This window comes from Monodon monoceros, unplaced genomic scaffold (assembly GCF_005190385.1).
Source record: "Monodon monoceros isolate NGI ecotype Baffin Bay Population unplaced genomic scaffold, NGI_Narwhal_1 Super_Scaffold_16, whole genome shotgun sequence".
NCBI lineage: Eukaryota > Metazoa > Chordata > Mammalia > Artiodactyla > Monodontidae > Monodon > Monodon monoceros.
In genome coordinates, this window is record NW_021703772.1 from 43,222,398 (window position 1) to 43,249,986 (window position 27,589).

At 42.4% G+C, this 27,589-nt stretch overlaps 1 protein-coding gene across 4 annotated transcripts in view; it reads left to right on the forward strand.

The window, feature by feature from the left end:
• The first annotated feature begins 1,759 nt into the window (after positions 1-1,759).
• The window catches only part of STAT1 (signal transducer and activator of transcription 1), a 43,727-nt gene continuing 17,897 nt past the window's right edge, over positions 1,760-27,589 (forward strand). The window contains exons 1-12 of one of the 4 annotated variants that reach the window (XM_029224833.1): positions 1,760-1,911; positions 2,235-2,387; positions 5,010-5,138; positions 6,105-6,249; positions 13,797-13,895; positions 17,033-17,122; positions 18,090-18,168; positions 19,269-19,360; positions 19,550-19,701; positions 21,996-22,154; positions 24,157-24,249; positions 25,849-25,908. In XM_029224833.1, the coding sequence (XP_029080666.1) occupies positions 5,011-5,138; positions 6,105-6,249; positions 13,797-13,895; positions 17,033-17,122; positions 18,090-18,168; positions 19,269-19,360; positions 19,550-19,701; positions 21,996-22,154; positions 24,157-24,249; positions 25,849-25,908 (1,097 nt within the window). In that variant the 5' untranslated portion in view covers positions 1,760-1,911; positions 2,235-2,387; position 5,010. Of the gene's footprint in view, positions 2,020-2,234; positions 2,388-5,009; positions 5,139-6,104; positions 6,250-6,686; positions 7,116-13,796; positions 13,896-17,032; positions 17,123-18,089; positions 18,169-19,268; positions 19,361-19,549; positions 19,702-21,995; positions 22,155-24,156; positions 24,250-25,848; positions 25,909-27,589 lie in introns of those variants that run through there. The other 3 variants (XM_029224832.1, XR_003793879.1, XM_029224834.1) reach the window with 3 other exon arrangements.

A 27,589-nucleotide genomic window follows, 5' to 3' on the forward strand; every position in this document is an offset into this window, starting at 1 on the left:
TATTTAGAGCCTTTTCCTACCCAAAGTTGCCTTATTATTCTAGGCTTGATTCAAGTCCCACCTACTTAGAGGAACCAATTGATTTTCTGTGCACGCATTCCAAGAAGATCTGGTCAAGGCTGGCCTCAGAGATGCCTACCTGGGGAAGTGATATTTAAGCTTAGATTTTAGCTAAGACATAAAAGATGAGTTAGCCCGCAAAGAACTTGGGGGAGGGGGACATTGGCTCAAGGGGCTTTCCAGATGGATAACTACTGGTGAGAAGGCCCTGAGTGTGTGGAAAGAGCTTGTCTTATTGGAAGAACAAAAATACTGAAGTAAGGAAAGAGTGGCACAAGATGGGGTTAAAGAAAGTGATGGGGAAACCAGGGCTTTATGGGTTACATTAAGAAATTTGGATTTTATAAGAAAAGCCATCAGAGGATTTTCAGGTTGGCAAACACATGATCTGCTTTGCAATTAAAAGACAAACCACTCAAACTGCTGTAGGGAATATGGACTAAACGGGAGTTAAGAACTGAAGTGAGGGCTTCCCTGGTGGCGCAGTGGTTGAGAGTCCGCCTGCCGATGCAGGGGACACGGGTTCGTGCCCCGGTCCGGGGAGATCCCACGTGCCGCGGAGCGGCTGGGCCCGTGAGCCATGGCCGCTGAGCCTGCGCGTCCGGAGCCTGTGCTCCTCAACGGAAGAGGCCACAACAGTGAGAGGCCTGCATACCGCAAACAAAAAAGAAAGAAAAAAAAGAACTGAAGTGAGGCAGCCATTTGGGGAATCTACTCTGAGGATCCAAATGAGAGAAAAGGAGGGATGGTGTGGGAGATGGCAAGAAGCGATGAGACTTGAGAAATATTTAGGTGGAAGCATCAACAAGGCTTGAGGACTGGTGGGGGTGAGAAGGCAATGTCAAAGGTGGCTCCTAGTTTTCTGGCATGCACCAGTTCTAGAAAAAGGGCAGGTTTCAGGAGAAAGATGATGAGTTGGTTCTGAACACAACTAGTTTTTAGAGCTTACCAGACATCCAAGTGGAGAGTCAAGTGTAGGCTGTACTCGTGGGTGTGGAGCTCAGAGGAGACGTGTGGACAGGGTACCCGTGTAGAAGTTCTACATATCTAGAAGGACATTGAAGCTGTGGATGAGGTCATCACAGGACAGCCTGAGAACTGTAGGTAAAGTAGACCAAGATCCGGACACTGACCACACTTAACATTGAACGGTTTGGTGGCAGAGGAGCAGAGGATGGAGAAAGGATAGCAGGGAGGTAGGAAGAAGCAAGCAAAGTGTGTCGGCATCATGGCCCAGGAAGAAGTGTTAAAGGGTGGAGGTGTCAACTGCGCAGGTTTCTGAGTGGTCAAGTAAGGTGAGGACAGAAAAGCGTCCCCTGGGTTTAGCAACATGGAGGTCAGCTGCTAAGCCGAGCATCTAGAATGACAACGTCTCCACCTGTGTCCTCTGCCTCGAATTCTCAGGTTTGGGGCTGATATAAGGATCTGCAAGTATGGGCCTCTGCAAACACATAACTTCCTTTTAGTTGTTCTCTAAAACATGTGTAAACATAACCCGCAACTTGCAACACAGAGCTGAGCTTCACCTCTTCCAGATGGGGGCCCTCCCCAAATTCTAAGGAAAGACCCAGCGGGTTGGCAGAGCAGTAGCCCTGGGGGGGAGGCGGCGCGCGCTCGGAACAGCTGCGTCTGATTGGCCGAGAGCGGCAGCAACCCGGTGATTGGCGGGAGTGGAAGGAGGCGGAGCGTCTGGCACTACCATTTCTCTCGGTGGTACTTTCGCTTTGCTGCGCTGAGTTTGTGGAGAGACATAGTCTGTCAGACCCCAGAAAGAGCAGAGGAGACCCGGCGCGCCCGGGAGAGGCAGAACGGCCGCGCCCTCGCCCACCTCTGCCGGATCCGGAGCGGAGAGTGAGTGGGCGTGAGGTTCCGGGTGCCGGGGTGGGACGTTCCTGGACCGCAGTCGTCGGGCCCCAGTTGCCGGATACCCGGCGAGGGCGGGCTTTAAAGTGCTGACAGGTAAATCCGTTATCCGGGAAAGAACGCGTATCCCAGCTGTTGTTTTCGGTGATGGCATGGTTGCCCCAGCCAGTTGTGCTCTGGTAGTAAAAAATGTCCTGTGAAATAGAATCCTGCGCCCCTCCCCCGCCGAAAATACTGCATCTCCCCATTTACCCTCATTTTTCTCTCTTTTCCGCCCCTTCCACCAGAGTCATGTTTTCTTCTCTCCGCAGAAAGTTTTCATTTGCCGTGTGCCACCCCCAGAGAGCTAAGTTATACGCTCGCACCCTGTGCATGCAAACCCAGCAGTCTTGGCATCTGACGTGCTGTGTGTAGCTGCTGCTTGTGTTGAATCCCCAGCCCTTCGCTGGGGCACAAGGTGACAGGTTAGTAAAATGTTCACGGAAACGAATGAATATGTGACTTTGGAACTTAATTATATGTCTGTATTTAAGGATAAAAGAGCTTAATGTGCTCCTGGAATGTAAAAGTGATAATTAGTTCCTGCAGACCCCCAAATTATATAATTAGTCTTTAAAACAAATTCTGACTAGTACCAAAGAGTTTGGGGGAAGAAAAACAGGTGTGTGATTGCGCTTTAAATGTTGTTTGTATAAGTTGGATAGTTTGTTTTTATGGGATAGAAATAAGACTTGAGTCTCCAGCACAATCCAGTTTGCAGTTTAACGCAGGACTCAAACTTGTTGGACCATAATATGGTTTGCCCTTTACTTTCTAATTCAATCTGAAATCTACTAGATTTCAATTCAACAGACTACTATTGAGTACATAATATGTGCAGGACACTGTCCACAGCGCAGACGATGTTTAAAGAAAAGACAGTCCCAGCAACTCTGAAGCTTACATGCTGCAGGGGAGACATCACAGAGCTTTTTAAGGAAGACAGGGACTGATGCTCTAATAGAGATACAAAATGCAATGAGGCTCACGTTAATGAAAGCTTAATTGTTTCTGGGTGAGTCTCAGAGAGCTTATGGAAGAAGGGCTATTCGTACCTACCTTTGAATGCTGGTAGAATTTAGAGAGGCAGAATGTGGAAAAGCTGTTTTCAAGGGTGAGTGACAGCTGGAGCAGTGCAGAAAAAAAAGTAGGTAATTTGGTGACTGGGTTGTTTTGTTAATGGATGAAAATAGGGTCAGAGTGGAAATCAGCCTGGTAATGGGCAAACTGTAGCAATTTTGAACTAGAGAATGATGTGGTCAAAACCCATGTGCAGCAGAAGGCCAGATTGGGAAAGAGTGTTGGAGGCAAGGTGGTTGGAGGTCTTGGGACTGGAGAGGAAGAAGTCAGGTGACTGGGGGTTGGTCTTGCCACTCCCTGTGCTGGTAACAAGTTTTGTGAGAAGAGGGAATGGATTCTGGATTTGTTAGCATGGATTTATTGATCGCCTGCTTTGTGCCAGGTGCTGTATCTGTATTAGGTCGTTCAGTCTTAAACAGTCACCCTGTTGAGAGGGAAGTGAGTCACTTGAGGTCACTCACGTAAAAAGAGGTGTTGCAGTCCCCGCTGGTTGACACTCTGGCCAGCATATTTGCTTTAGGCATATCCTTATTAGACACCTAGTAGGGAGGGAGAGCGCCAAAGATTTAGTCTTCCACTCAGGTGAAATAAATTCAAAGTGAAAAATCAAATTGCTACAGCAAGTGTAGCAAAGGTGTGGACTTGGGTCCATTCATACTGGTATTTGTGATGGTGACTAGCTTGGTAGCCTCACCACATCCTTACCTTCCTTTGGAAGGAGATTTGTGGAGTAGATATGACTTCATGCCTGCACAGGTATGCTTGCCAACAAGCATGCATACGCTTTTCCACGCCCTGCTTGAAAATCCAGACCTCTTCCTCAGGGCTGGTAGGACAAGATTCACATATATCTACTCTGAATGTTGTCAGCTGTGCGCTGATGTAAATCCTAATTTACGCTATGGTGAAGAGAGGCTTTTCATTTTCCTAATGGATGTTCAGACTTAAATCAGGTATTTTAATTTTTAATCTTCAGAACTGCTATGTAAAAGTTGACTTGCTGTTATCCAAAGAAATAGTATTATTTTATCCTTTCAGATTACATTTAACAATGTTGTTTCAGTCTTTAAAAATTATTACTTAGGTTTAAGAATTTTTGTGCAGACTTATTGTTTGCAGTAGGCAAAGAGGAAAATATATCTCTTTTAAAAGATATATAACCTGGGAATTCCCTGGCGGTCCAATAGCTAGGACTCTTCGATTCCACTGCAGGGTTCACGGTTTTGATCCCAGGTTGGGGAACTAAGATCCTGCATGCCGTGCAGTGTGGCCAAAAAAAAAAAAAGAAGATATATATCAAAAATAATTCATTTTAATCACATGAATCATAAAATATAAAACACCAATTTAAAATTCTTTGGGTTAAATTACAAATGTTCTATAATTTATAAGAGCAGTTTCAGGGAGAGTTCTTACGATTTGTCCTAAAGCAAATCTAAGTAGTGTTTTCCATTGATTTATTTGATAAAAGTGCAGATTCATTTTAAAGGCATATGAACACCTACTGTATGCCCAGCACTGTTCTGAAGATACAGCAGTGAACAAACCCCCCCACTCCCAAATCCTTCCCTTCATGCAGGGAAAACAGACACTAATGAAAATAAAAAAAATATGTGGTAGGTCAGATGGTGGTAAGTGCGATAGAGAAGAATACATCAGGGAGGAAGGATAGTGTTTTCCAAGGTGAGAGGTGGTGTCAATTTAAATAAGGTGGCCAGAAGAGGCTTCCCTGAGATGCTGGCATTTGAGCAAAGACCTGAAGATGTGTTCTTTGGAGGAGAAAAAAACTTTGACCCAAAACTCAATTAAAAAACAGGCTTTGAAACATAGGCGCCATTTAAAAAGTATATTTCAAAGACAAACTATGTTTTTAATTAAGCAAGATATTTAGAAGAAGCACAGTGCTAGACAGGCTTTCTTTGGAGCTGTGGGCTTCCATTTGTGATCTGTATTCTGTTTCCCTATAGGATGTCCCAGTGGTATGAGCTTCAGCAGCTTGACTCCAAATTCCTGGAGCAGGTTCACCAGCTCTATGATGACAGTTTTCCCATGGAAATCAGACAGTATCTGGCACAGTGGCTAGAAAAGCAAGACTGGTAAGGAAAACTCACTTGACAGAAGAAGGAGTTTTTCTACAGTTTTAAAATAACTTGTTGATTAAGTGGCTTGGAACTACGTTGACTGGAAGATGAATCTCATCAGTAGCCATTGGGATTACCTGTTTCAGAAAAGAGTGTTGCCTTGAAAAATGGCATGTGTCTCTACAAAGCTAAATGCATTAGTCATTAATTTTATGTATTTGTCGATTTAAATATACATCCTCCTAAATGCTTTGCACAAGTTAGATAATGCTGACACCAATTATTTCCAAGTTAGGATCCAGGTTATAGAAAGAAGTAAGTTAAAAGTAATAATTAAAGCCAAGTTTTGGTAGAACACTGATTAGAAGTATGAAGAAAGTAAAAAAAAATTAAGGAAATATCTCTTAAAACTGGTATATGTTCTATTTTACAATTTATTGTTTGCTCATTGCAAATATTTCAAATGTTCTGAAAGTATTTGACATAGAAAGTGAAGGCCCCTGTTGATTTTTTGCCTCCAGAGATAATCGCCATTAACAGTTTGGTACACAGTCTTGGAGTGCTAGGATTTTTTTTTTTTTTTTTTTTTTTTGCGGTACGTGGGCCTCTCACTGTTGTGGCCTCTCCCGTTGCAGAGCACAGGCTCCGGACACGCAGGCTCAGCGGCCATGGCTCACGGGCCCAGCTGCTCCGCGGCATGTGGGATCCTCCCGGACCGGGGCACGAACCCGCGTCTCCTGCATTGGCAGGCGGACTCTCAACCACTGCGCCGCCAGGGAAGCCCGAATTTTTCATGCTAATTGTATATAATAAAAATATTGTACAAACTGCTGCTAATAGCAATGGCAGTTTCAAAAGAAGGAAATAAAACCCAAGAAAACACTTTAAATTATTTTTAGTCATTTCAACATGGAAAGCAGTGTTTATTTTGTTGTTTTAAAGTAGCATCTAAACGAAATGTGTAAATTTTGTATCTCCTAGGGAGCATGCCGCCAATGATGTTTCATTTGCTACCATCCGTTTTCACGACCTCCTGTCGCAGCTGGATGATCAATACAGTCGCTTTTCTTTGGAGAATAATTTTTTGTTGCAGCATAACATAAGGAAAAGCAAGCGTAATCTTCAGGTACGACCTGGTTTTTGCGTTTAAGTTGAAATGTTTCCATGTTTACTTAAGAATTTTTTTCATTCAGCAAATACTATTGAGCACACACTCATTGGTATTTAGAAAAGTACAGACACTAAATAAACTACCGTTATGTAGCTAATATTTTATAGCAGAAGTAAAATAAAATAATTCATTTTGTAAACATATAAGGAGTATTCAGGCTGAAGGGTATCACTTAGACGTAAGTAATTCTGAGAGAAATTCAATGCTATGACCTTGTCTTATTAAAAGCCGTTGATTTTTTTTTTTTTTTTTTTTTTTTGTGGTATGCGGGCCTCTCACTGTTGTGGCCTCTCCCGTTGCAGAGCACAGGCTCCGGACGCGCAGGCTCAGCGGCCATGGCTCACGGGCCCAGCCGCTCCGCGGCATGTGGGATCTTCCCGGACCGGGGCTCGAACCTGTGTCCCCTGCATTGGCAGGCGGACTCTCAACCACTGTGCCACCAGGGAAGCCCCGTTGATATTTAAATTGAAGAAAAAGTGTTTTAAGAGCAGTGAGCTGTAGTAACATGTTAAAGCTCAAAGGAGCTTTAGTGGTGAGTCCAGTCTAAGTGCTTGGTATACAGATGAAGAGTAAGTCCAGAAAGTGTTGAAAGTTTTGACGTCTCTAAGGCTCAGTAGTGAGGTGGTGAATTGGAGCTGACTCCACCTTGCCATGCTTCTGCTGAAGTTGCCCTCCCTTGAAAGAAAAAGTCAAAGAGAGTTGCACGCAGGAGAGAGTATGCTGCAGAGTTTTGGGAGTTCTTCATAAGTACTCCCAGCATCCCTTAAGCCTGGCTACCATTTTTATTTCGGTATTAATGGAACTTTTCTGTTTTAATGGAGGTGAGTGCTGTCATTTTCTTGTTTTATTTCTCACAACCAAACTGTTCAACTTAGGTAATTAGAAGCTTTTTTTCCCCCTCTGTGAATGTGTATATGATTTTATAATACCAGTGAGTGGGAAAGCCAGATTAACTTTACAGAAATTTGCTCTCCTACAGATTTTGCTTGATAATACCTGTTATAAAGAGGCATGATTGCCGGTATTTTGCAAACTAGCCTTGACAAGAAAACAAAAACTGAGAAGAATATCTTTGTTCTAATTCAAACCAGAGACCAACAGATAAATTAATTGAGGAATATCATGGATAATTTTTGTATCAGTTGCATTATCTCAGGATCCTAACAAGATAATTGGGCCCAAGAACAATAAAATTAAAGTATTATAGGAACTACATATGGAAATACTTGTGTTTTTGTTTTTCGGTACACGGGCCTCTCACTGTTGTGGCCTCTCCCGTTGCGGAGCACAGGTTCCGGACCCACGGGCTCAGTGGCCATGGCTCACGGGCCCAGCCACTCCGCGGCATGTGGGATCTTCCCGGACTGGGGCACGAACTCGTGTCCCCTGCATCGGCAGGCGGACTCTCAACCACTGCGCCACCAGGGAAGCCCCACTTGTTTTTTTAATCAAGAAATAATTTAGGTACCTGCGCTTAATTGAACAGTTAAAGCAGCTTTTGTCATGGTTCGTAAAAAGAATATTTTGATTTTATCAAAAATAGCTTATGTAGGGCTTCCCTGGTGGCGCAGTGGTGGAGAGTCCACCTGCCGATGCAGGGGACACGGGTTCATGCCCCGGTCCGGGAAGATCCTACATGCCGCGGAGTGGCTAGGCCCATGAGTCATGGCCGCTGAGCTTGCGCATCCGGAGCCTGTGCTCCGCAACAGGAGAGGCCACAACAGTGAGTCCCGCGTACCGCAAAAAAATAAAAAGAAAAATAGCTTATGTAGAACTTAATAAGTTCAGGATGAGCTTTCCTTTTCTTTTTTTTCCTTTAAAGCTGGTATTTATTTTATTGAACTCAGTAAGGACATAAAACTTAAAGACTCCACATTGTCATATATGCAGCTATTTCCTTTCACTACTAAAGATAATTAAAGTATAGTCTCTGCCTTTGGAAATGTACCAACTCACTGCAGAGCATAAAAGTATATAATAAACTAGTACATGTTGGTTAAAGGGGAGATTGCATTCTTTTTTTTTTGAATTTTTGAATTTTATTTATTTTTTTATACAGCAGGATCTAATTGGTCATCAGTTTTATACACATCAGTGTATACATGTCAATCCCAATCACCCAGTTCATCACACCACCATCCCCACCCCCCTGCGGCTTTCCCCCCTTGGTGTCCATACGTTTGTTCTCTACATCTGTGTCTCAACTTCTGCCCTGCAAACAGGTTCATCTGTACCATTTTTCTGGGTTCCACATACATGCGTTAATATACGATATTTGTTTTTCTCTTTCTGACTTACTTTACTCTGTATGTCAGTCTCTAGATTCATCCACGTCTCTACAAATGACCCAATTTCGTTTCTTTTTCTGGCTGAGTGATATTCCATTGTATATGTGTACCACATCTTCTTTATCCATTCGTCTGTCTATGGGCATTTAGGTTGCTTCCATGACCTGGCTATTGTAAATAGTGCTGCAGTGAACATTGGGGTGCATGTGTCTTTTTGTAATATGGTTTTCTCTGGGTATATGCCCAGCAGTGGGATTGCTGGATCATATGGTAATTCTATTTTTAGTTTTTTAAGGAACCCCCATACTGTTCTCCATAGTGACTGTATCAATTTACATTCCCACCAACAGTGCAAGAGGGTTCCCTTTTCTCTACACCCTCTGTTGTTTGTAGATATTCTGATGATGCCCATTCTAACTGGTGTGAGGTAATACCTCACTGGAGTTTTGATTTGCATTTCTCTAATAATTAGTGATGTTGAGCAGCTTTTCATGTGCTTCCTGGCCATCTGTATGTCTTCTTTGGAGAAATGTCTATTTAGGTCTTCTGCCCATTTCTGGATTGGGTTGTTTATTTCTTTAATATTGAGCTGCGTGAGCTGTTTATATATTTTGGAGATTAATCCTTTGTCCGTTGATTCGTTTGCAAATATTTTCTCCCATTCTGAGGGTTGTCTTTTCGTCTTGTTTATGGTTTCCTTTGCTGTGCAATAGCTTTTAAGTTTCATTAGGTCCCATTTGTTTATTTTTGTTTTTATTTCCATTACTCTAGGAGGTGAATCAAAAAAGATCTTGCTGTGATTTATGTCAAAGAGTGTTCTTCCTATGTTTTCCTCTAAGAGTTTTATAGTGTCCAGTCTTACATTTAGGTCTTGAATCCATTTTGAGTTTATTTTTGTGTATGGTGTTAGGGAGTGTTATAATTTCATTCTTTTACATGTAACTGTCCAGTTTTCCCATCACCACTTATTGAAGAGACTGTCTTTTCTCCATTGTATATCCTTGCCTCGTTTGTCATAGATTAGTTGACCATAGGTGTGTGGGTTTATCTCTGGGCTTTCTGTCCTGTTCCATTGATCTATATTTCTGTTTTTGTGCCAGTACCATACTATCTTCATTACTGTAGCTTTGTAGTATAGTCTGAAGTCAGGGAGCCAGATTCCTCCAGCTCCGCTTTTTTCCCTCAAGACTGCTTTAGCTATTCGGGGTCTTTTGTGTCTTCATACAAATTTTAAGATTTTTTTGTTCTAGTTCTGTAAAAAATCCCATTGGTAATTTGATAGGGATTGCATTGTATCTGTAGATTGCTTTGGGTAGTATAGTCATTTTCACAATATTGATTCTTCCAATCCAAGAACATGGAATATCTCTCCATCTGTTTGTATCATCTTTAATTTCTTTCATCAGTATCTTACAGTTTTCTGCATACAGGTCTTTTGTCTCCCTAGGTAGGTTTATTCCTAGGTATTTTATTCTTTTTGCTGCAGTGGTAAATGGGAGTGTTTCCTTAATTTCTCCTTCAGATTTTTGATCATTAGTGTATAGGAATGCAAGAGATTTCTGTGCATTAATTTTATATCCTGCAACTTTACCAAATTAATTGATTAGCTCTAGTAGTTTTCTGGTGGCATCTTTACGATTCTCTATGTATAGTATCATGTCATCTGCAAACAGTGACAGTTTTACTTCTTCTTTTCCAATTTCTATTCCTTTTATTTCTTTTTCTTCTCTGATTGCTGTGGCTAGGGCTTCCAAAACTATGTTGAATAATAGTGGTGAGAGTGGACCTCCTTGTCTTGTTCCTGATCTTAGAGGAAATGCTTTCAGTTTTTCACCATTGAGAATGATGTTTGCTGTGTTTTTGTCATATATGGCCTTTATTATGTTGAGGTAGGTTCCCTCTATGCCCACTTTCTGGAGAGTTTTTTTTTTTTTTTTTTTTTTTTGCGGTACGTGGGCCTCTCACTGCTGTGGCCTCTCCCGTTGCGGAGCACAGGCTCTGGATGCACAGGCTCAGCGGCCATGGCTCACGGGCCCAGCCGCTCCGTGGCATGTGGGATCTTCCCGGACTGGGGCACGAACCCGTGTCCCCTGCATCGGCAGGCGGACTCTCAACCACTGCACCACCAGGGAAGCCCTGGAGAGTTTTTTATCATAAATCAGTGTTGAATTTTGTCAAAAGCTTTTTCTGCATCTATTGAGATGATCATATGGTTTTTATTCTTCAGTTTGTTAATATGGTGTATCACATTGATTGATTTGCATATATTTAAAAATCCTTACATCCCTGGGATAAATCCCACTTGATCATGGTGTATGATCCTTTTACTGTGCTATTGGATTCTGGTTGCTAGTATTTTGTTGAGGATTTTTGCACCTGTATTCATCAGTGATATCGGTCTGTAATTTTCATTTTTGTAGTATCTTTGTCTGGCTTTGGTATCAGGGTGATGGTGGCCTCATAGAATGAGTTTGGGAGTGTTCCTTCCTCTGCAGTTTTTTGGAAGAGTTTGAGAAGGATGGGTGTTAGCTCTTGTCTAAATGTTTGGTGGAATTCACCTGTGAAGCCATGGTTCTGGACTTTTGTTTGTTGGAAGATCTTTAATCACAGTTTCAACTTCATTACTTGTGATTGGTCTGTTCATATTTTCTGTTTCTTCTTGGTTCAGTCTTGGAAGCTTATACCTTTCTAGGAATTTGTCCATTTCTTCCAGATTGTCCATTTTATTGGCATAGAGTTGCTTGTAGTAATCTCTTAGGATGCTTTGTATTTCTGAGGTGTCTATTGTAACTTCTCATTTTTCATTTCTAATTTTATTGATTTGAGTCCTCACCCTCTTTTTCTTGATGAGTCTGGCTAATGGTTTATCAGTTTTGTTTATCTTCTCAAAGAACCAGCTTTTAGTTTTATTGATCTTTGCTATTGTTTTCTTTGTTTCTATTTCATTTATTTCTGCTCTGATCTTAATGATTTCTTTCCTTCTGCTAACTTTGGGTTTTGTTTGTTCTTCTTTCTCTAGTTCCTTTAGGTGTAAGGTTAGATTGTTTATTTGAGATGTTTGTTGTTTCTTGAGGTAGGCTTGTATAGCTATAAACTTACCTCTTAGAACTGCTTTTGCTGCATCCCATAGATTTTGGATCATCATGTTTTCATTGTCATTTGTCTCTAGGTATTTTTTGATTTCCTCTTTGATTTCTTCGGTGATCTCTTGGTTATATAGTAACATACTGTTTAGCCTCCATGTGTTTGTATATTTTACATTTTTTTTCACTGTAATTCATTTCTAATCTCAAAGTGTTGTGGTCAGAGAAGATGCTTGATATGATTTCAGTTTTCTTAAATTTAGTGAGGCTTGATTTGTGACCCAAGATGTGATCTATCCTGGAGAATGTTCCACGCACACTTGAGAACAAACTGTAATCTGCGGTTTTTGGATGGAATGTCCTATAAATATCAATTAAATCTATCTGGTCTGTTGCGTTATTTAAAGTTTCTGTTTCCTTATTTATTTTCATTTTGGATGATCTGTCCATTGGTGTAAGTGAGGTGTTAAAATCCCCCACTATTATTGTGTTACTGTTGATTTCCTCTTTTATAGCTGTTAGCAGTTGCCTTATGTATTGAGGTGCTCCTGTGTTGGGTGCATATATATTTATAATTGTTATATCTTCTTCTTGGATTGATCCTTTGATCATTTTGTAGTGTCCTTCCTTGTCTCTTATAACATTCTTTATTTTAAAGTCTATTTTATCTGATATGAGTATTACTACTCCAGCTTTCTTTTGATTTCCATTTGCATGGAATATCTTTTTCCATCCCCTCACTTTCAGTCTTTATGTGTCCCTAGGTCTGAAGTGGGTCTCTTGTAGACAGCATATATATGGGTCTTGTTTTTGTATCCATCCAGTGAGCCTGTGTCTTTTGGTTGGAGCATTTAATCCATTCACATTTAAGGTAATTACCGATATGTATGTTCCTATGACCATTTTATGAATTGTTTTGGGTGTGTTTTGGTAGGTCCTTTTCTTCTGTTGTGTTTCACACTTAGAGAAGCTCCTTTAGCATTTGTTGTAGAGCTGGTTTGGTGGTGGTGAATTCTCTTAGCTTTTGTTTCTCTGTAAAGCTTTTGATTTCTCCACCGAATCTGAATGAGATCCTTGCTGGGTAGAGTAATCTTGGTTGTAGGTTCTTCCCTTTCATCACTTTACATATATCATGCCACTCCCTTCTGGCTTGTAGAGTTTCTGCTGAGAAATCAGCTGTTAACCTTATGGGAGTTCCCTTGTATGTTATTTGTCATTTTTCCCTTGCTGCTTTCAATAATTTTTCTTTGTCTTTAATTTTTGCCAACTTGATTACTATGTGTCTCAGCATGTTTCTCCTTGCATTTATCCTGTATGGGACTCTCTGCGCTTCCTGGACTTGGGTGGCTATTTCCTTTCCCATGTTAGGGAAGTTTTTGGCTATAATCTCTTCAAATGTTTTCTCTGGTCCTTTCTCTCTCTCTTCTCCTTCTGGGACCCCTATAATGCGAATGTTGTTGCATTTAATGTTGTCCCAGAGGTCTCTTAGGCTGTCTTCATTTCTTTTCATTCTTTTTTCTTTATTCTATTCTGCAGCAGTGAATTCCACCATTCTGTCTTCCAGGTCACTTATGCGTTCTTCTGCCTCAGTTATTCTCCTATTGATTCCTTCTAGTGTAGTTTTCATTTCAGTTATTGTATTGTTCCTCTCTGTCTGTTTGTTCTTTAATTCTTCTAGATCTTTGTTAAACATTTCTTGCATCTTCTCAATCTTTGCCTCCGTTCTTTTTCCGAGGTCCTGGATCATCTTCACTATCATTATTTTGAATTCTTTTTCTGGAAGGTTGCCTATCTCCACTTCATTTAGTTGTTTTTCTGGGGTTTTATCTTGTTCCTTCATCTGGTACATAGCGCTCTGCCTTTTCATCTTGTGTATCTTTCTGTGAATGTGGTTTTTGTTCCACCGGCTGCAGATTTGTGGTTCTTCTTGCTTCTGCTGTCTGCCCTCTGGTGGATGAGGCTATCTAAGAGGCTTGTGTAAGTTTCCTGATGGGAGGGACTGGTGGTGGGCAGAGCTGACTAGGGTGAGGTTTCTTAATGGATATGAACAAACTCATTTCAATGTATAAAACACAATGGTTTAAACATTCTGAAATTTAATTTATTTTTATTCTAACAACCCATTGTCTAGGATAATTTTCAGGAAGACCCAATACAGATGTCTATGATCATCTGTAACTGTCTGAAGGAGGAAAGAAAGATCTTGGAAAATGCCCAGAGATTCAATCAGGTACTTTTTTCCTAATTGAACACAAAGGATAATAAAGAAATAAAAACTCATTCATTCATCCAACAAGTACTACTGAGGCCCTGTTTCAGGGCAGTGGTGACTAGCCCTCTGATTTTATAGCCCCAAGAAGTGGGGGAAAACAGATGTAGAGATTTTGAAAGGACCCCAACCTAATGGAAGTCATCCTAGTGAGGGAGGGAGACAACACAAAACCCAAATCTTTTCAGATAGTGATTGTTGCTATGAAGATAGTAAAGCAGGATACTGTGTGGACAGTAGTGGAGTGTCAGGTTGTTTCTTTAGATCAGGGTCAGGGACACCTCTGGGGTGCTGGGGCAGGAAAGGAAGCAGAAGACAGTGGGCTCTTGCAGCAGACTGAAGGAGCGGAGGGGAAGTGCCTGAGGTAGAGGTGCAGTCAGTGGAGGTGGGAAGAAATGGACAGATTCCGTTATGTTCTGGATGTGGTACCAGTAGGGCTTATACTGAAGGGTCAGATGTGAGAGTGAGAAGGAGCCAAGAGTAGAGGCTGAGTCTGATTTGTGACTTGCGTTTCTTAGAGATACTGTTTACTGAGCTGGGGAAGACAGGGAAGGGACAGGAGTAGGGCTTTTGCAGGGCACAATAGGTTTTGGAGAAGAATGGGTTGATGGGAAAATCAGCAGCTTTGTTTTCAATAGGACCGAGATACCTATTAGATATCTGAGACAACCAAACAGTGAATGAGTCAGAGTTATACTAGTACCAAGGCTTTTTTATCATGACTTTACTAATCCTAATACAGACCGTCCTGGTGATTAGGGTTCAGCAGTTTTTTGAAGTTGCCATGGCATTGATTCATGCCTTTCATTGATGGGGTGGTGGGAGCTACCCAGCAGGCAGACAGTTGTGAAACCACTACGGTATGAGTTACTCTGGCTGAGACCATTCCAGTATGACAGGGAAAAGGCCAGAGTACGCAGTGGAATGCGTCCCATGTGCATTTCTCTAACGAATAGCTAACAAAGTGTGCTGTGAGATTGGGAGGTGGGGGGTGGAGAGAGAATTTAAGTAGTGGCACTGAATGCCATTTTCCGTGCACTTTCTGAGCATTTGCCCCAGTCCTTGTGAATCTGCTGCTTCCCTGGTCATTTAGTTCCTGTCTCCCTGTCACGCTGAAAGCACCTTGCTGCACTGAGCACTTAAAGATACATATTATTTGTTCTAAACTCAGACTGGCTAGTTCATCCTGGACCCAGCCTAGTGAGCAAAGGTGTCTGTCAGGAGGAAAAGCTGGCTGCATTGTCTCCTCTGAGAGGGGTGTGCCTTCTTCAGTATGGCATGCACCTGGGAGACTTTCAGCAGGAAATTTTGACTATCCTGTGGGGTTTTCATCTTACCAGCATTATGCAAGGGGCTGCTCCTGTATCTCAGATAGACTTGGGAGGACAGTCAAGAGCAGAGATGGGCAGAAGAGTGAACTGTCCACCTTGCTACCTAAGCATTTCTCTCCTCATTTGGCCCGGAGTCAGCACTGGGAGGCACAGGAGGTGATTTCTGCTCTCCCAGGTCAGCCCCATCTCCTGCGGGTGCTTTGGTCTCAAAGGCATGTCAGCTTTTGACCTCCTTTTAAAAATGTGAAGTTCCTGGGGAGAGGTTCATTTTAAGCCTCTCAGAGGACACCTGACTTATCGGTGGACCCCTGGAACGAGGTTAGTGGACTGCCCAGCTGCGAGGAAGAGAAAGAAGACCTTCCTGGGATTTGAGGGAAGGTCCTGGATGTCTGGGGGTATCGAAAAGATGCTGAAAAGGATGACAAAATCGAACACTCATCCCTGATTTTTAAAAATTCAATAAACTAGGAGTTGATGGATACCTCCTTAACCTATTAAAATATACATCTCCTGCTTCTAAAACAGTATCTTACTTCACGGACAAAACATCAGTAAGTCAGAACCACAGCAAGGATGTCCAGTGTTTCCACTGCTGCTTAGCATTTTATTAGTGGTATTGCAGTTGACAAGAGGAAGCCGTTAGAAGCATAAGAATTAAAAACGACATCATAAATATATCGGCTTTCCCTCAGTTAATTCATAATTTTAATGTGATCCCGATAAAAATAACAAATTGTTTTCTGGCTATCAAGGATGAAGACTAACTCTACCCACTGCATCTGGGATGGTATTCGTTATTACTTTATAGGAGCAGATATTCACTGAAGTCCTTAATGGCAGTACTGTTCAATTTTTTAATGTTTTTTAAAAATTAATTTTTATGTAAATATAGTTGATTTACAGTGTGTTAGTTTCAAGTGTTCAAGTGTACAGCAAAGTGATTCAGTTATGTACACACACACACACACACTTTTTTAGATTCTTCTCCATTATAGGTTATTACAAGGTATTGAGTATAATTCCCTGTGTTATACATTTAGGTACTTGCTTGTTATCTGTTTTAAATATAGTTATATATGTTAATCCCATACTCCTAATTTACCCCTCCCCCGAACTTTCCCCTTTGGTAACCATAAGTTTGCTTTCTATGTCTGTGAGTCTGTTTCTGTTTTGTAAATAAGCTCATTTGCATCATTATTTTAGATTCTACATACAAGCGATATCATATGATATTTGTCTTTCTCTGTACTGTTCAATTTTGATATACCTCTGCATTGTCTGGAATCTTGTCAAAATGGGGTTTCTGATTCAGTAATCAGATTAGGACCTGAAATTCTGCATTTCCAACAAGCTCCCGGGTGGTAAGATGCTGCTTGTCTGGGGACCACACTGTGAATTGCATGGCTTTGAGACAAATGAGTACAGGGCTAATAAGAATAATGTTGTCTACGGAATTTGAGAAACTAAAGTAACTTCCTGTGTGGTCCCATGCAACTGTATGAACTAATGGAAAATTCCAGAAATACTATTTATTTTAGGCATGAACCGAGCCTGGTCTTTCTGTAGGCTTGTTAACAGTTCGCCAGTATTTTCTAGGGCCTTGGGAACTGAGCTTTTCTTGTGCACACTCACGTGGGAGGCCTGCAGGAGGCTTTGGAAGGTCCGGGAGTTAGGTGGGGCACGGGGTAGACTTGACTTTGGAGCATAACCAGTAGGTAAATAGGACAGAGGAAGTAATGGCTGTTAACTGTGTACCTTCCATTACAGGCTCAGGCAGGGAATATTCAGAGCACTGTAATGTTAGACAAACAGCAGGAGCTTGACAGCAGAGTCAGAAATGTGAAGGACAAAGTTATGGTGAGTATTTAGTAAATGTATACGTCTTCTTTGTAACTTTTTGTAGAGGAAAAAAGGTTTCAATTGCTCTAGTGTAAGCATTGTGACTGATTTCAGGCTTTTTAGTAGTTGAGAAGAAAAGTTTCGCTCAAGTTCGAAACCCTAAGTAAACAAATTGGTGAAACCAATGAGCAGATAGACATTTTTGGCCCCTGTTACAACTTGCAAACATTGAGCTTATCTTTTCCTTCCTTGCAAGATTGTGCAGTAACTGTTGACTTTGCCCTATCACCCAGTAAACTAGCTGTTGCTGCTCTAAATAGCCCTTTATGTCTGCTCCTCTCAAATGGGGGTGTGTCTGGGGTTACATAGAGTCCTAGGATAAACATGGTCTTCCTCAAGCACCTGTTTTATTCTAAGACTTGGAAGGGGAACAAAAACATCTCAAACAAGGAAATTCTGATGTATTTCTGATTAGAATAAAATATCCACAATAACTTTAAGATAAAACTTCCCAGATATTTATGGAGGTGGTGCCCTTGGTGGTATGTGTTCACTCCCTTCCACTGTGGGTGCTGTTTGGGGGAAAGGGTGAGGAGTCCAGCCTTGCACTGGGCCCGTATCTGTGGAAACGGCCTTTCTGCTGAGGGGCCGACTCTCCTGTGGGCCTCTGGGTCACACCACCGCGGCCTTGACTTTGTGCTTCAGACGGCATGTTGCCAGACTCCGGGTCTACTTCATTAAAGTAGACATCAAGTGGCCCAGTCCAGAAATAGCTATATATTTTCTTTCATAAAAAGGTTATTATATACTAGCTAAGGAGATATAAATTATTTCATACGTGTGATTAGAATTTTGCAAGTCTAATCCATCTTTGAGGGAGCAGGATTGCATCCATGGTTTTCTGGGTCCTATAGTACCAGTAATCTGTCTCCTAAAGTCTTTGTCCTAAGTATGGTGGAAAACTTGTTTCCGTCTTTACTTGTAGTGTATAGAGCATGAAATCAAGACCCTAGAAGATTTACAGGATGAATATGACTTTAAATGTAAAACCTTGCAGAACAGAGGTAAGAGTTAACATTTAAAGCAGTGTCCATTGCCTGTAATTTTTTCTACCTACACTAGATAACAAAGGCAGATACTCCTTCATATTTACCAAACATTTTAAGACTCTGAATTGCTAGTCTTGGCTTCTTGGTGACCCAGGCCAGGGTTTTTCAACCTCAGTACTATTGACATTTTGGGCCCGATAACTGTTTTGGGGGTTGTCCTGTGCATTGTAGGATGTTTAGCAGCATCCCTGACTTCTGCCCACCAGGTGACAGTAGAACTATCCCCAGTGGTGGTCCCCAGTGGTGACAACCAAAACTGTCTCCAAACATTGCCAAGTGATCCCTGGGGGGCAAAATCGCCCCCAGTTAATACATACTGGTTACGTGCTATTCACTTTATTTACTGTGCCTAGCCCACTGAGGGACATAGACGGATATGTGTGTGGAGTTCCCCTGCCCTAATAACTGAAGTTCCTCCAAATATTCCAGCTCCATTTGTATACTCCACAGGTGAAGTTCAGCATTTTTCACATGTTTTAAAGCAGTTTCGCTCGGATTTTGTTGTTGTTGCTCGTTTTTAATGATGACAGGACGTCCACTGAAAATAATCCAGAAGTGTGCATTGTGTAGAACAAGCAGGGTGCTGCTGGAACCCTAGCAATCATTTGGAGGATACCATGGTAAAATGGAGAGATTATTAGTAAGAATTTGAATAAAAGTATGAGAGAAAGAAACCTCAATTACAATTTCCTAATTGTCTGCTTCTCTTTAAAGCCACAGAGATGCTTTGTATCAATTATTTTTTAACTGAGGTTGTGAATTTTGTCACTTATATTCATTTAGGTAATATTCTGACAGTGCCTTAAGAACCAGACAGTACTGTTTCCCGTTTATGTGAGTCATTGTAAACAAGGACTTTGTTTCAGTGTATCCGGTTTTTGTACTTAGGCCATTTTTACCGTTTTGTTCAACAATGATTGAAGAAAAACCAAGCTTTGGCGTATCTCCAGATAGCGTTTGGATCATATTTTTCCTAAATGGATGTAAATCTTGGCTTCAGTTGGTTTTGTCTTCTTTTATATTTATATTTATCTGCTGTCTCTCCCAATTCACAGAACATGAAACCAATGGTGTGGCAAAGAATGATCAGAAACAGGAACAGATGTTACTCCAGAAGATGTATTTAATGCTTGACAATAAGAGAAAGGTAGTGATTCACTTTCCGGAATAACATGTCGCTTTTGTCACAGACTGTAAATAATGGACTTGAAGTTTGGAATAGAGGCAAAATTATTTTTATAACCATTTCACTTAGAGCAACCCAGTTGAGATGAAAGAATAAAATTCAGTGATTAAAGATGAGTTTATTTCGCTTTGTCTCTTTCTCTCCCTTTAGGAAGTAGTTCACAAAATAATAGAGTTGTTGAATGCCACCGAACTTACCCAGAAAGCCCTGATTAATGATGAACTTGTGGAATGGAAGCGGAGACAGCAGAGTGCCTGTATCGGGGGACCCCCCAATGCTTGTCTTGATCAGCTGCAGAACTGGTAAGGTTCTCTGAAGCAGAACATTGGCAGCTGACTGGCTAACCATATAAACTCGTAAAGTGCACGTTCCAGCTGTGTTAGTTGAATGGACTCTGTCAAACCTTTGGTTTAGAGTTTGATGTAGTCCAACTGCTTCTTGCCCTGGAAACACTTGAAAAGCACAGTGTTAATCACACCTGTGGCCACGTTCAGCCACATTCTGCATGGTTTGGAGGACTCCTCTCCCTGCTGTATGTGTACCGTGGGACATGTCATTTGTGCCAACATACCAGTGACATGGTCATCACACAACGCAGTTAACAACTTGAGTCCCAAGGTTTTAAAAACAAAAGGGCATTTTACAGGCTTACGTGAAATAGTAGTTTGTGGGCCATACATTTCAGTCATCCGTCTAGTAAATACTTATGAAATGCTGTATGCCAGGCACTGGGCTAGGACCTGGGACACAAGGTGAATGATTCTTGGTCGTTGCCAGTAAGGAGCTCTCAGTGTGGAGGCGGGAGATGGGCGTGGTAATAACTGTTCAGTGAAAGGTTGCCAGGGCTCCAACGGAGACCGTCCAGAGTTCATGGAGGATGAAGGAAGGAGTCACCAGGAAAGATTAATGAGACAAAGTGGTCTTGCACGGATTCGAGAGTGAATAGGAAAACTTCATGTAGACCAGGAAGGAGAAGAGTGTGGATGGGGCAGAGGGGAGGGGAGGCTGGCATGAGCTGGGGCCCGCAGTTCTCATGTTGGATGGCTAGAGAGTCGGGTGCCAGAGATGGAAGGAAGAAAGTGGAGCTGGCAAGAGGCTGGAGCCTGGTCACGGAGGTTCCCATACTGTGCTGGGAACTCCGGGATTTTACCCAGTGGATACTGGTGAGCCGGGCAGGCCTTTTATTTAAGTGGAGGTTCATTTCTCTGATTTTTTATTTAGGTCACTCTGGCTGAAGCCTGAGGATAGAATAGAGACAGAAAGGCCAGTTGGTCTGCTCTGAGTTTATTAGCGTAGTCCAGGGGAGGGCTGACAGAACTGAGCAGAGGGGATGGAAGCGGTAGAATCAGTGGGTAGGAGCGGGGGGTGGCCTGGAACAGTTCTGAAGGGCCCAAGGACCAGAGATCTCATGAGATTACTTTCTGGATTGCTGTTTTTAAAAATTCACAATAGTCAGCCATTTATTTTTATTCTGTGAGTTGCCATTCCATATCCCAGTTTTCTGTGGATAGGAATGGAGCTCCCCAGCCCAGTGTGTCCCCGTGAGCCTTGTGAGATGCTGACCTCCAAGCCCCCCAGGTGCCCAGCGAGGCCCCCCGCTGTCCGGGGCCCCCATGGTCACCTTAGGCCACAAGGAGCCTCCTGCAGAGATGTGAATACCCCTCAGTACCCCCAGCTGTGTGGTACAAGGATTGTCGGCATTTTCCTGTGTGTCGTGGCCTGAACAAGGTTGGGAATCACCGGGTTAGAATCCCTCTGGAACTCACCCACCCACCGTTATCCTGCCTCTCCTTTCATGGCCATGGGCTGTGCTCCTGGTGCTTCGAACTGGATTCAAGGAATGGAAACACCGAGTGAAGGAGATGTTTTTCACTGGGGAATAGATGTTCTTCTGTCATTCCTCCAGGCCAGTAAAATGAACTTCCACAGCCTGACTTGGCTCGGAGGCTGCATCGCCTTTGGTGGTTTCCTGTCAGGACGGAGGAACCTGAAAGCAGTCACTAGGTTTTCTCCTTAGTTTATGCATATATTTTGAGTGTCTAGGTTGTGCACATTGCCTTCTCCTTTCAGTTCAGTGACACAGTAACCTCTGTTCCCTCGTCTCCTCCTAACCCGGCCTGCATCCCCTCTTGGCCTTGCTCCCTCAGCGTCCAGGCTGCTCTCTTGCTCCTCTCTGCACAGTGTCACTGCCCTGATAGAAAGAGCTGCAGGGGCCCCTCACTGCTCCACACATCACTGCCCACAGCATCTGCCTTGTCGTGTCCCCTGCCTCTGTCCCCCCTGCACCTTTGCCCTGTCCCTTTAGGTCCCAATTATCTCACAGCTCAATTGAAGTCACAGATTCCCTAGCAGCCTCCACGCCTACCCATCTCTCCTTAGGGCCATCTCAGTGGGATGCAGTTTTTTAATCTGGGCTGTAATCATTCATGCATATTAGTTTTTTCACACAAATCAGGTTTGTTCTGTTTCTCCTTGCACTTCAGAGCTGGGCAGATAACGTCGTGTGTTGTCTGTAAAAAGTACTTGTTGGTTTCCGTGATTCTGTTTAATCCAGGCTGCTTTCTGATGGAGACCCCTGTGGCTTGTACCTTCCCAGGTTCACCATAGTGGCGGAGAGTCTGCAGCAGGTTCGTCAGCAGCTTAAAAAGCTTGAGGAGTTGGAACAGAAATATACCTATGAACATGACCCTATCACAAAAAACAAACAAGCGTTATGGGACCGCACCTTCAGCCTCTTCCAGCAGCTCATTCAGAGGTAACTTGAGGGAGATGTTTTTGCACTTTTTGCAATTATTTTACCCAGAGGAAAATTTTTCTGGTAATTCAGATAATTTAGAAGGGTTTAATAGGTTATGTAAAATTTTTTATGGCTTCCCCGAATCAGGTCTTCCCGAATTCCTTGCTTATGTCGTTGGCCTGTCATTCCTGTGACCGTTTAGACTGGTTACCAGTCTCCTTCCCCATGGCCAGTCTGTGATGAGACCTGTCTAGTCTAACCTGATGATATTTGTCCTCTCTTTCCTCTTCCATGGTCTCATCACATTTCAAGCTCTCAAATCCTCTCTATTGAACTGTTGCGTGGTAGCCTCCCACATGGTCCCTCCCAAGCCCCTTCCTCCCTGTCCCTGTGACCCTGCGCTCTCCCAGAGCACAGTTCAATCAGGTTTTTTGCCACCTGCTGATCTCAGGGGAGCCCCGCATCCGGTCACCCAAGCCGCACCTGCACAGCGTGGCCCTCACTAGCCACTCCAGAATTAGCTTCTATACATGCCCCATTTCCAGGCAGACTTGACTTCGTGCCTACCCTGGATATTTGCTTCTCCGTTCCTCTCCCAACAGTATTTTCTCTGCCTCAGAGCTTTCTTCTCTCGTGCCTCATTTCGAAACTGCATCCTGAACGTTTCACCTTATATCTCATCATGAAATCTTCCCAGAGTTCCCGGGCAGATGTTGTCTCCCTTCCTGATCTGCATAGTTTATTCTTCATTTTTCTCCCGTTCTGGATTTTATTATATCATTGTCTGTGTATTTCTGTTTTCTTTGTTGTAAATTGAAAGGTCCTAGTAGACAGAGATGTGCCTTTGTCATCTTCTTCCCCCACCAGGGCCTTACATAGTACCTTGCCCATGGGTAGGTGTTTCAGATATGCTTAGTAGGTAAACAAATGGCACTAAGTAGAATTCATATTGCAAATTTTTTTTTTTTTTTTTTTGTGGTACGCGGGCCTCTCACTGTTGTGGCCTCTCCCATTGTGGAGCACAGGCTCCGGACGCGCAGGCTCAGCGGCCATGGCTCACAGGCCCAGCCGCTCCGCGGCATGTGGGATCTTCCCGGACTGGGGCACGAACCCGTGTCCCCTGCATCGGCAGGCGGACTCTCAACACTGCGCCACCAGGGAAGTCCCATATTGCAATTTTTAAAAATGCTAATGTAATAAAAATGTCTTTGGTTCCCTGTGGCTAATGTCCAAACAGGAATGCCTAGATGTTGGATTTTGAAATAATCGAGGACATTTACTTGGGTTTTAGAATGCAAATTTCATTATTTTTTTAAATTAAATTTAATGTTTGGAAATGTTTATTAGATAATAAATATTACTAAACAATTTTAAAATCAATTTTCCAAAGGATGTTAAAATGTCAGTTTCAAATTATGGTGGTAAGCAATATGGTACATGGTTCACTTTCAACTGTAGTAAAATTTATTTTTATCTTGTTTTTATTTTTTTACTTATTTATTTTTGGCCACGCCACGAGGCATGTGGAATCTTAGCTCCCTGACCAGGGATTGAACCCATGCCCCCTGCAGTGGAAGCACGGAGTCCTAACCACTGGACCACCAGGGACTTCCCTATTTTCATTTTTAAATTGAGATGTTATTGACATATAACCTTGTATTAGTTTCAGATGTACAACATAATGATTTGGTATTTCTATATATTGTGAAATGATCACCACACTAAGTCTAATTAGCAAATTTGATTCTTAAATTTGTAAATGAACAGAATCCCATTCAGAATTTTCATTGTTGAAGAGTATCACAGTTCACTGCAGTTACTATGATTTTGTTGAGTGCAATAGATTTGGGGATTTCTTTACTGACTAGAAAACCTCACTTTATTCATCCAATTTGTTAGAATCTTTCAAACTTTTTTTTAGCTTGTGCCCTCTAACCCCCTCTCCTCTTTAGGGAAAATAACCTTTTACTGCCTCAGCATTAATGGAAATGCTAATTTACCCTTTGCTGGGAATTTACAGCTCATTTGTGGTGGAAAGACAGCCCTGCATGCCAACTCATCCTCAGAGGCCATTGGTCCTGAAGACTGGAGTACAATTCACTGTGAAGTTGAGGTAATAAAGAAAAGGCCCTGCACCTCCTATCACAAAGTTTGCACCCCAGCTTCCTTTCACAACACTGTTATATATGGTGCTTTAGAGGAAGTAATTTTGCAGTAGGCATTTTAATATGAATTCTTATTTAGAATATCTAAGAGTCTTGTCTTTTCTATTCAGACTAGCATTTTAATATGAATTCTTATTTAGAATATCTAAGAGTCTTGCCTTTTCTATTCAGACTAGAAATATAAGAGATATGTGTGTATACACACACACACACACACACACACACACCCCTGATTTTTTTCCAGTTATAGATGTAATGAATGTTTACTGTAAATAGGAATTCAAAATTGCAGAACTGCATATAGTAGAGAGTAGAAGTTCCCAGCAGCCTCATCCCCTCTTGAGCATAAACTCATAACCTGAGCTTTACATTCCCCCCAAAATGTATGCAGTGTGTGTGAATGTGGACTTATGACAGGTACATTTTTCTGCTGAGTGTGTTCATAGCTTTCCTCAGATTTCTCAAAGTTGTATGTGATCTAAATATCTGTAGACCACCATGGTAAACAGCCTGGTGTCAGTCCTCCCAGAATTTTGCCCACGTCTACATAAATATATAAATAAATACAATGTACTTATACATATTTTTTCATGCATAGACACACAAATATATATGACATACAGTGTTTCATTTTTAGAAACGAGGGTTCTGCTGTCTGTTTTTGGGCAGCCTGTTTTTCTCCTTCATAATAAGTTATGGAAGTGTTTCCATGTTAGAACGTACAGCTTTTACAGCTTTACTTTCTTCCGTTGCACGGCTGCATTCATTTAGCTCTTCCTCCGCTGGTGAGCAGCTGGACTCAGAAGAGCTGCACTTGGCGTCAGAGTTGGCCCTCGTCCTTTTTTCCAGGGTGCTGCTGAGTTAGGTCCACAAGTGCTGCCTGTTGGCTGCCAGTGAACAGCAGCACGCTTTAGCACCCGTGAGGTCCCAGAACTCACAGCTGGCAGGAGGAGAAATCTAATCCCATGATCTGCTTCACTAAAGGGAGCCAACCAGTGAGGGGCTCCTTCCCCAGCTCTCCAGCTCATCAGAGCAGAGCACACCTGAGTCTCAGCCCACGGCTCCTTCCATCTCTCCACACTGCCCTGGGGTGATCATAGATGTGACCTTCACTTTCCTGATTATGGGTGATAGTTTTTATTTTCTCCCAGCAGAATAAGCATTAGATACAAGTTTTAGTGAAGGGCAGTGTTTGCTATTTTTAGCCCCAAATAGAAATTTTGATAAAACTCAGCATTGGCGAGGCGATACAGGGAAGCAGCTACCCTCACTGATGTTTGGTGGGAATATAAAATCAGTGCTGCTCTGTGTCAGAATTTAATGTTACAGTTTTGTCCCAGCAGTTTCACAGCTAGGAATTTATCCTACAAATACACTTCAAAAACATCCAAGTAGACATACAAGGATGTCACTTCCATTGTTTGTAATAACCAAAAACTGCATGAGGTGGGTGGGGGTTATTGAAATGTTCATCAGTAGGGAATTGGCATGATAAATAAATGGTAACAGATAATTTTTAAAAGTAATTATGACTTTTTTCTTTTCAGATTGTTGGTGAAATTGCAAGAGCTGAATTATAACTTGAAAGTCAAAGTCTTATTTGATAAGTAAGATATCTTTAATATTATCTAAGATACATGTACTGTTGAAATTGCTGGTTTTGTTAACTAAGCATAGACTTTTGCACTGGGGCTGTTTGTAAGTGACCCCAGCACATTTAAATTGATAGCTCCTGTTCTGGATGTTGGGAGCATCCCCTAGAGCTGGTATCAACGTGCTTGTGCCTTTTTAGACTATAAGTGAACAAAAGAATGAGTGCATTTTATGCATATGAGCTTGTAATGATCAAGTCTCCAAGCAGCTACCACCCCTCCTCCTAGGCCAGCCCTAGAGGAAGGGCCCTTGATCAAACTCCAGGCCACCATGGTTCTGCAGCCAGTGTGGACTTGTTTCTGGAGTGAAGCTGACAGAATTTTGGGGGGCCTGTGTGGAGCCTGCTGGCCTCACACTTGTCTCTTCTGGGCAGTAAGAACCCAGGAATGGGCAGCATCTCTCATGGTCTAAATGGAGCAGGCCCATCCGGTTCGTCCTTAGTCCCTGGACCTGAACTATCATTAAGGAACAAGATGGCTTAGCCCCTGCCATCCCCCCTTGATATATTTAATGCTTTTGTTGGTGTGTGTAACATTCTGGTTTACCAAGTTTCAAAACCATTTACGATAATCCAAGTCATTTTCCTCTGGCTTTTTGTCTCTTTCCATTCCTGTAAGTATAGCCTTCTTTGTAGCATAGTCTGTGCCTTTGCTTTTCTCCCATCATCTTTGGTTTCTCTGTGTATCAGTTAGCTTTTGCTGCATAAAAACCCCAAAATTTAGTGGCTTAAACTCTAAAACTTATTAATTTCTCTTATGCTGTGGGCTGTGTGTGGTCCTTCTGGTCTGGGCTGGCTTGGTTGTTGCTGGGTGTCTAGCATGGCCTTGTGTGTGTCTGTCTCTGCTGGGATAACTGGGCCCTTCTCTGTTGGGCTCTCAAAGAGGTCAGCCTGGGCTTTCTCATACGGCAGCAGTGTTCCAAGTGGATCAGAGCAGCAGCGTGCTGGGCCTGTTAGGCTAGACTTGGAACTTGTACGGCACCACTCCCACCCATTGTGTGGGGAAAAGCAAGTCAAAGTCCCCTGAGATTCAAGGGACAGGGAAATACATTCTGCCTCTTGAAAAGAAAAGCTGCAGAGATTTTGTGGCCACTACAGTTTACCACACTCTACTTAACTCAGTCTCTCTTTCAGTTTTTTCTTGCTCTTTTGTCTTTTCTGTTTGTTCCAGTTCTGAGTTTTCTTCTTAGCTTTGACAAGGTAGCTTTGTATCACACTATTCCTTTTGTTGTGAATTTTCTTTTTTTGCACAAAATGTGGGTATATTTAATGCTACTGAACTGCATGCTTAAAATACTTAAAATAATAAATTTTCTGTTATGTATATTTTACCACAATTTAAAAAACTGAGATGCCACACTGGAGAAACTCAAGTTGAAGGACATTCCTAAAACATCTGAGCAGTGATACTCAAAACTGTCAAAAACTTCAAAGACAAGGAACGTGTGAGAACGTGTTACAGACCAGAGGAGGCTAGGGTGATATGATGACAAATGTCACGTGGGGTCCTGGCTGGAGTCCTGGGGCAGGAAAAGGACACTGGGGGGGAAGTGATGAAGTCCAGGTGTAGTGTCGAGTTAGCTAATTGTCATATGCCAAGGCTGGCTTCTTGGTCATTAGAAATATTCCGTGGTAAT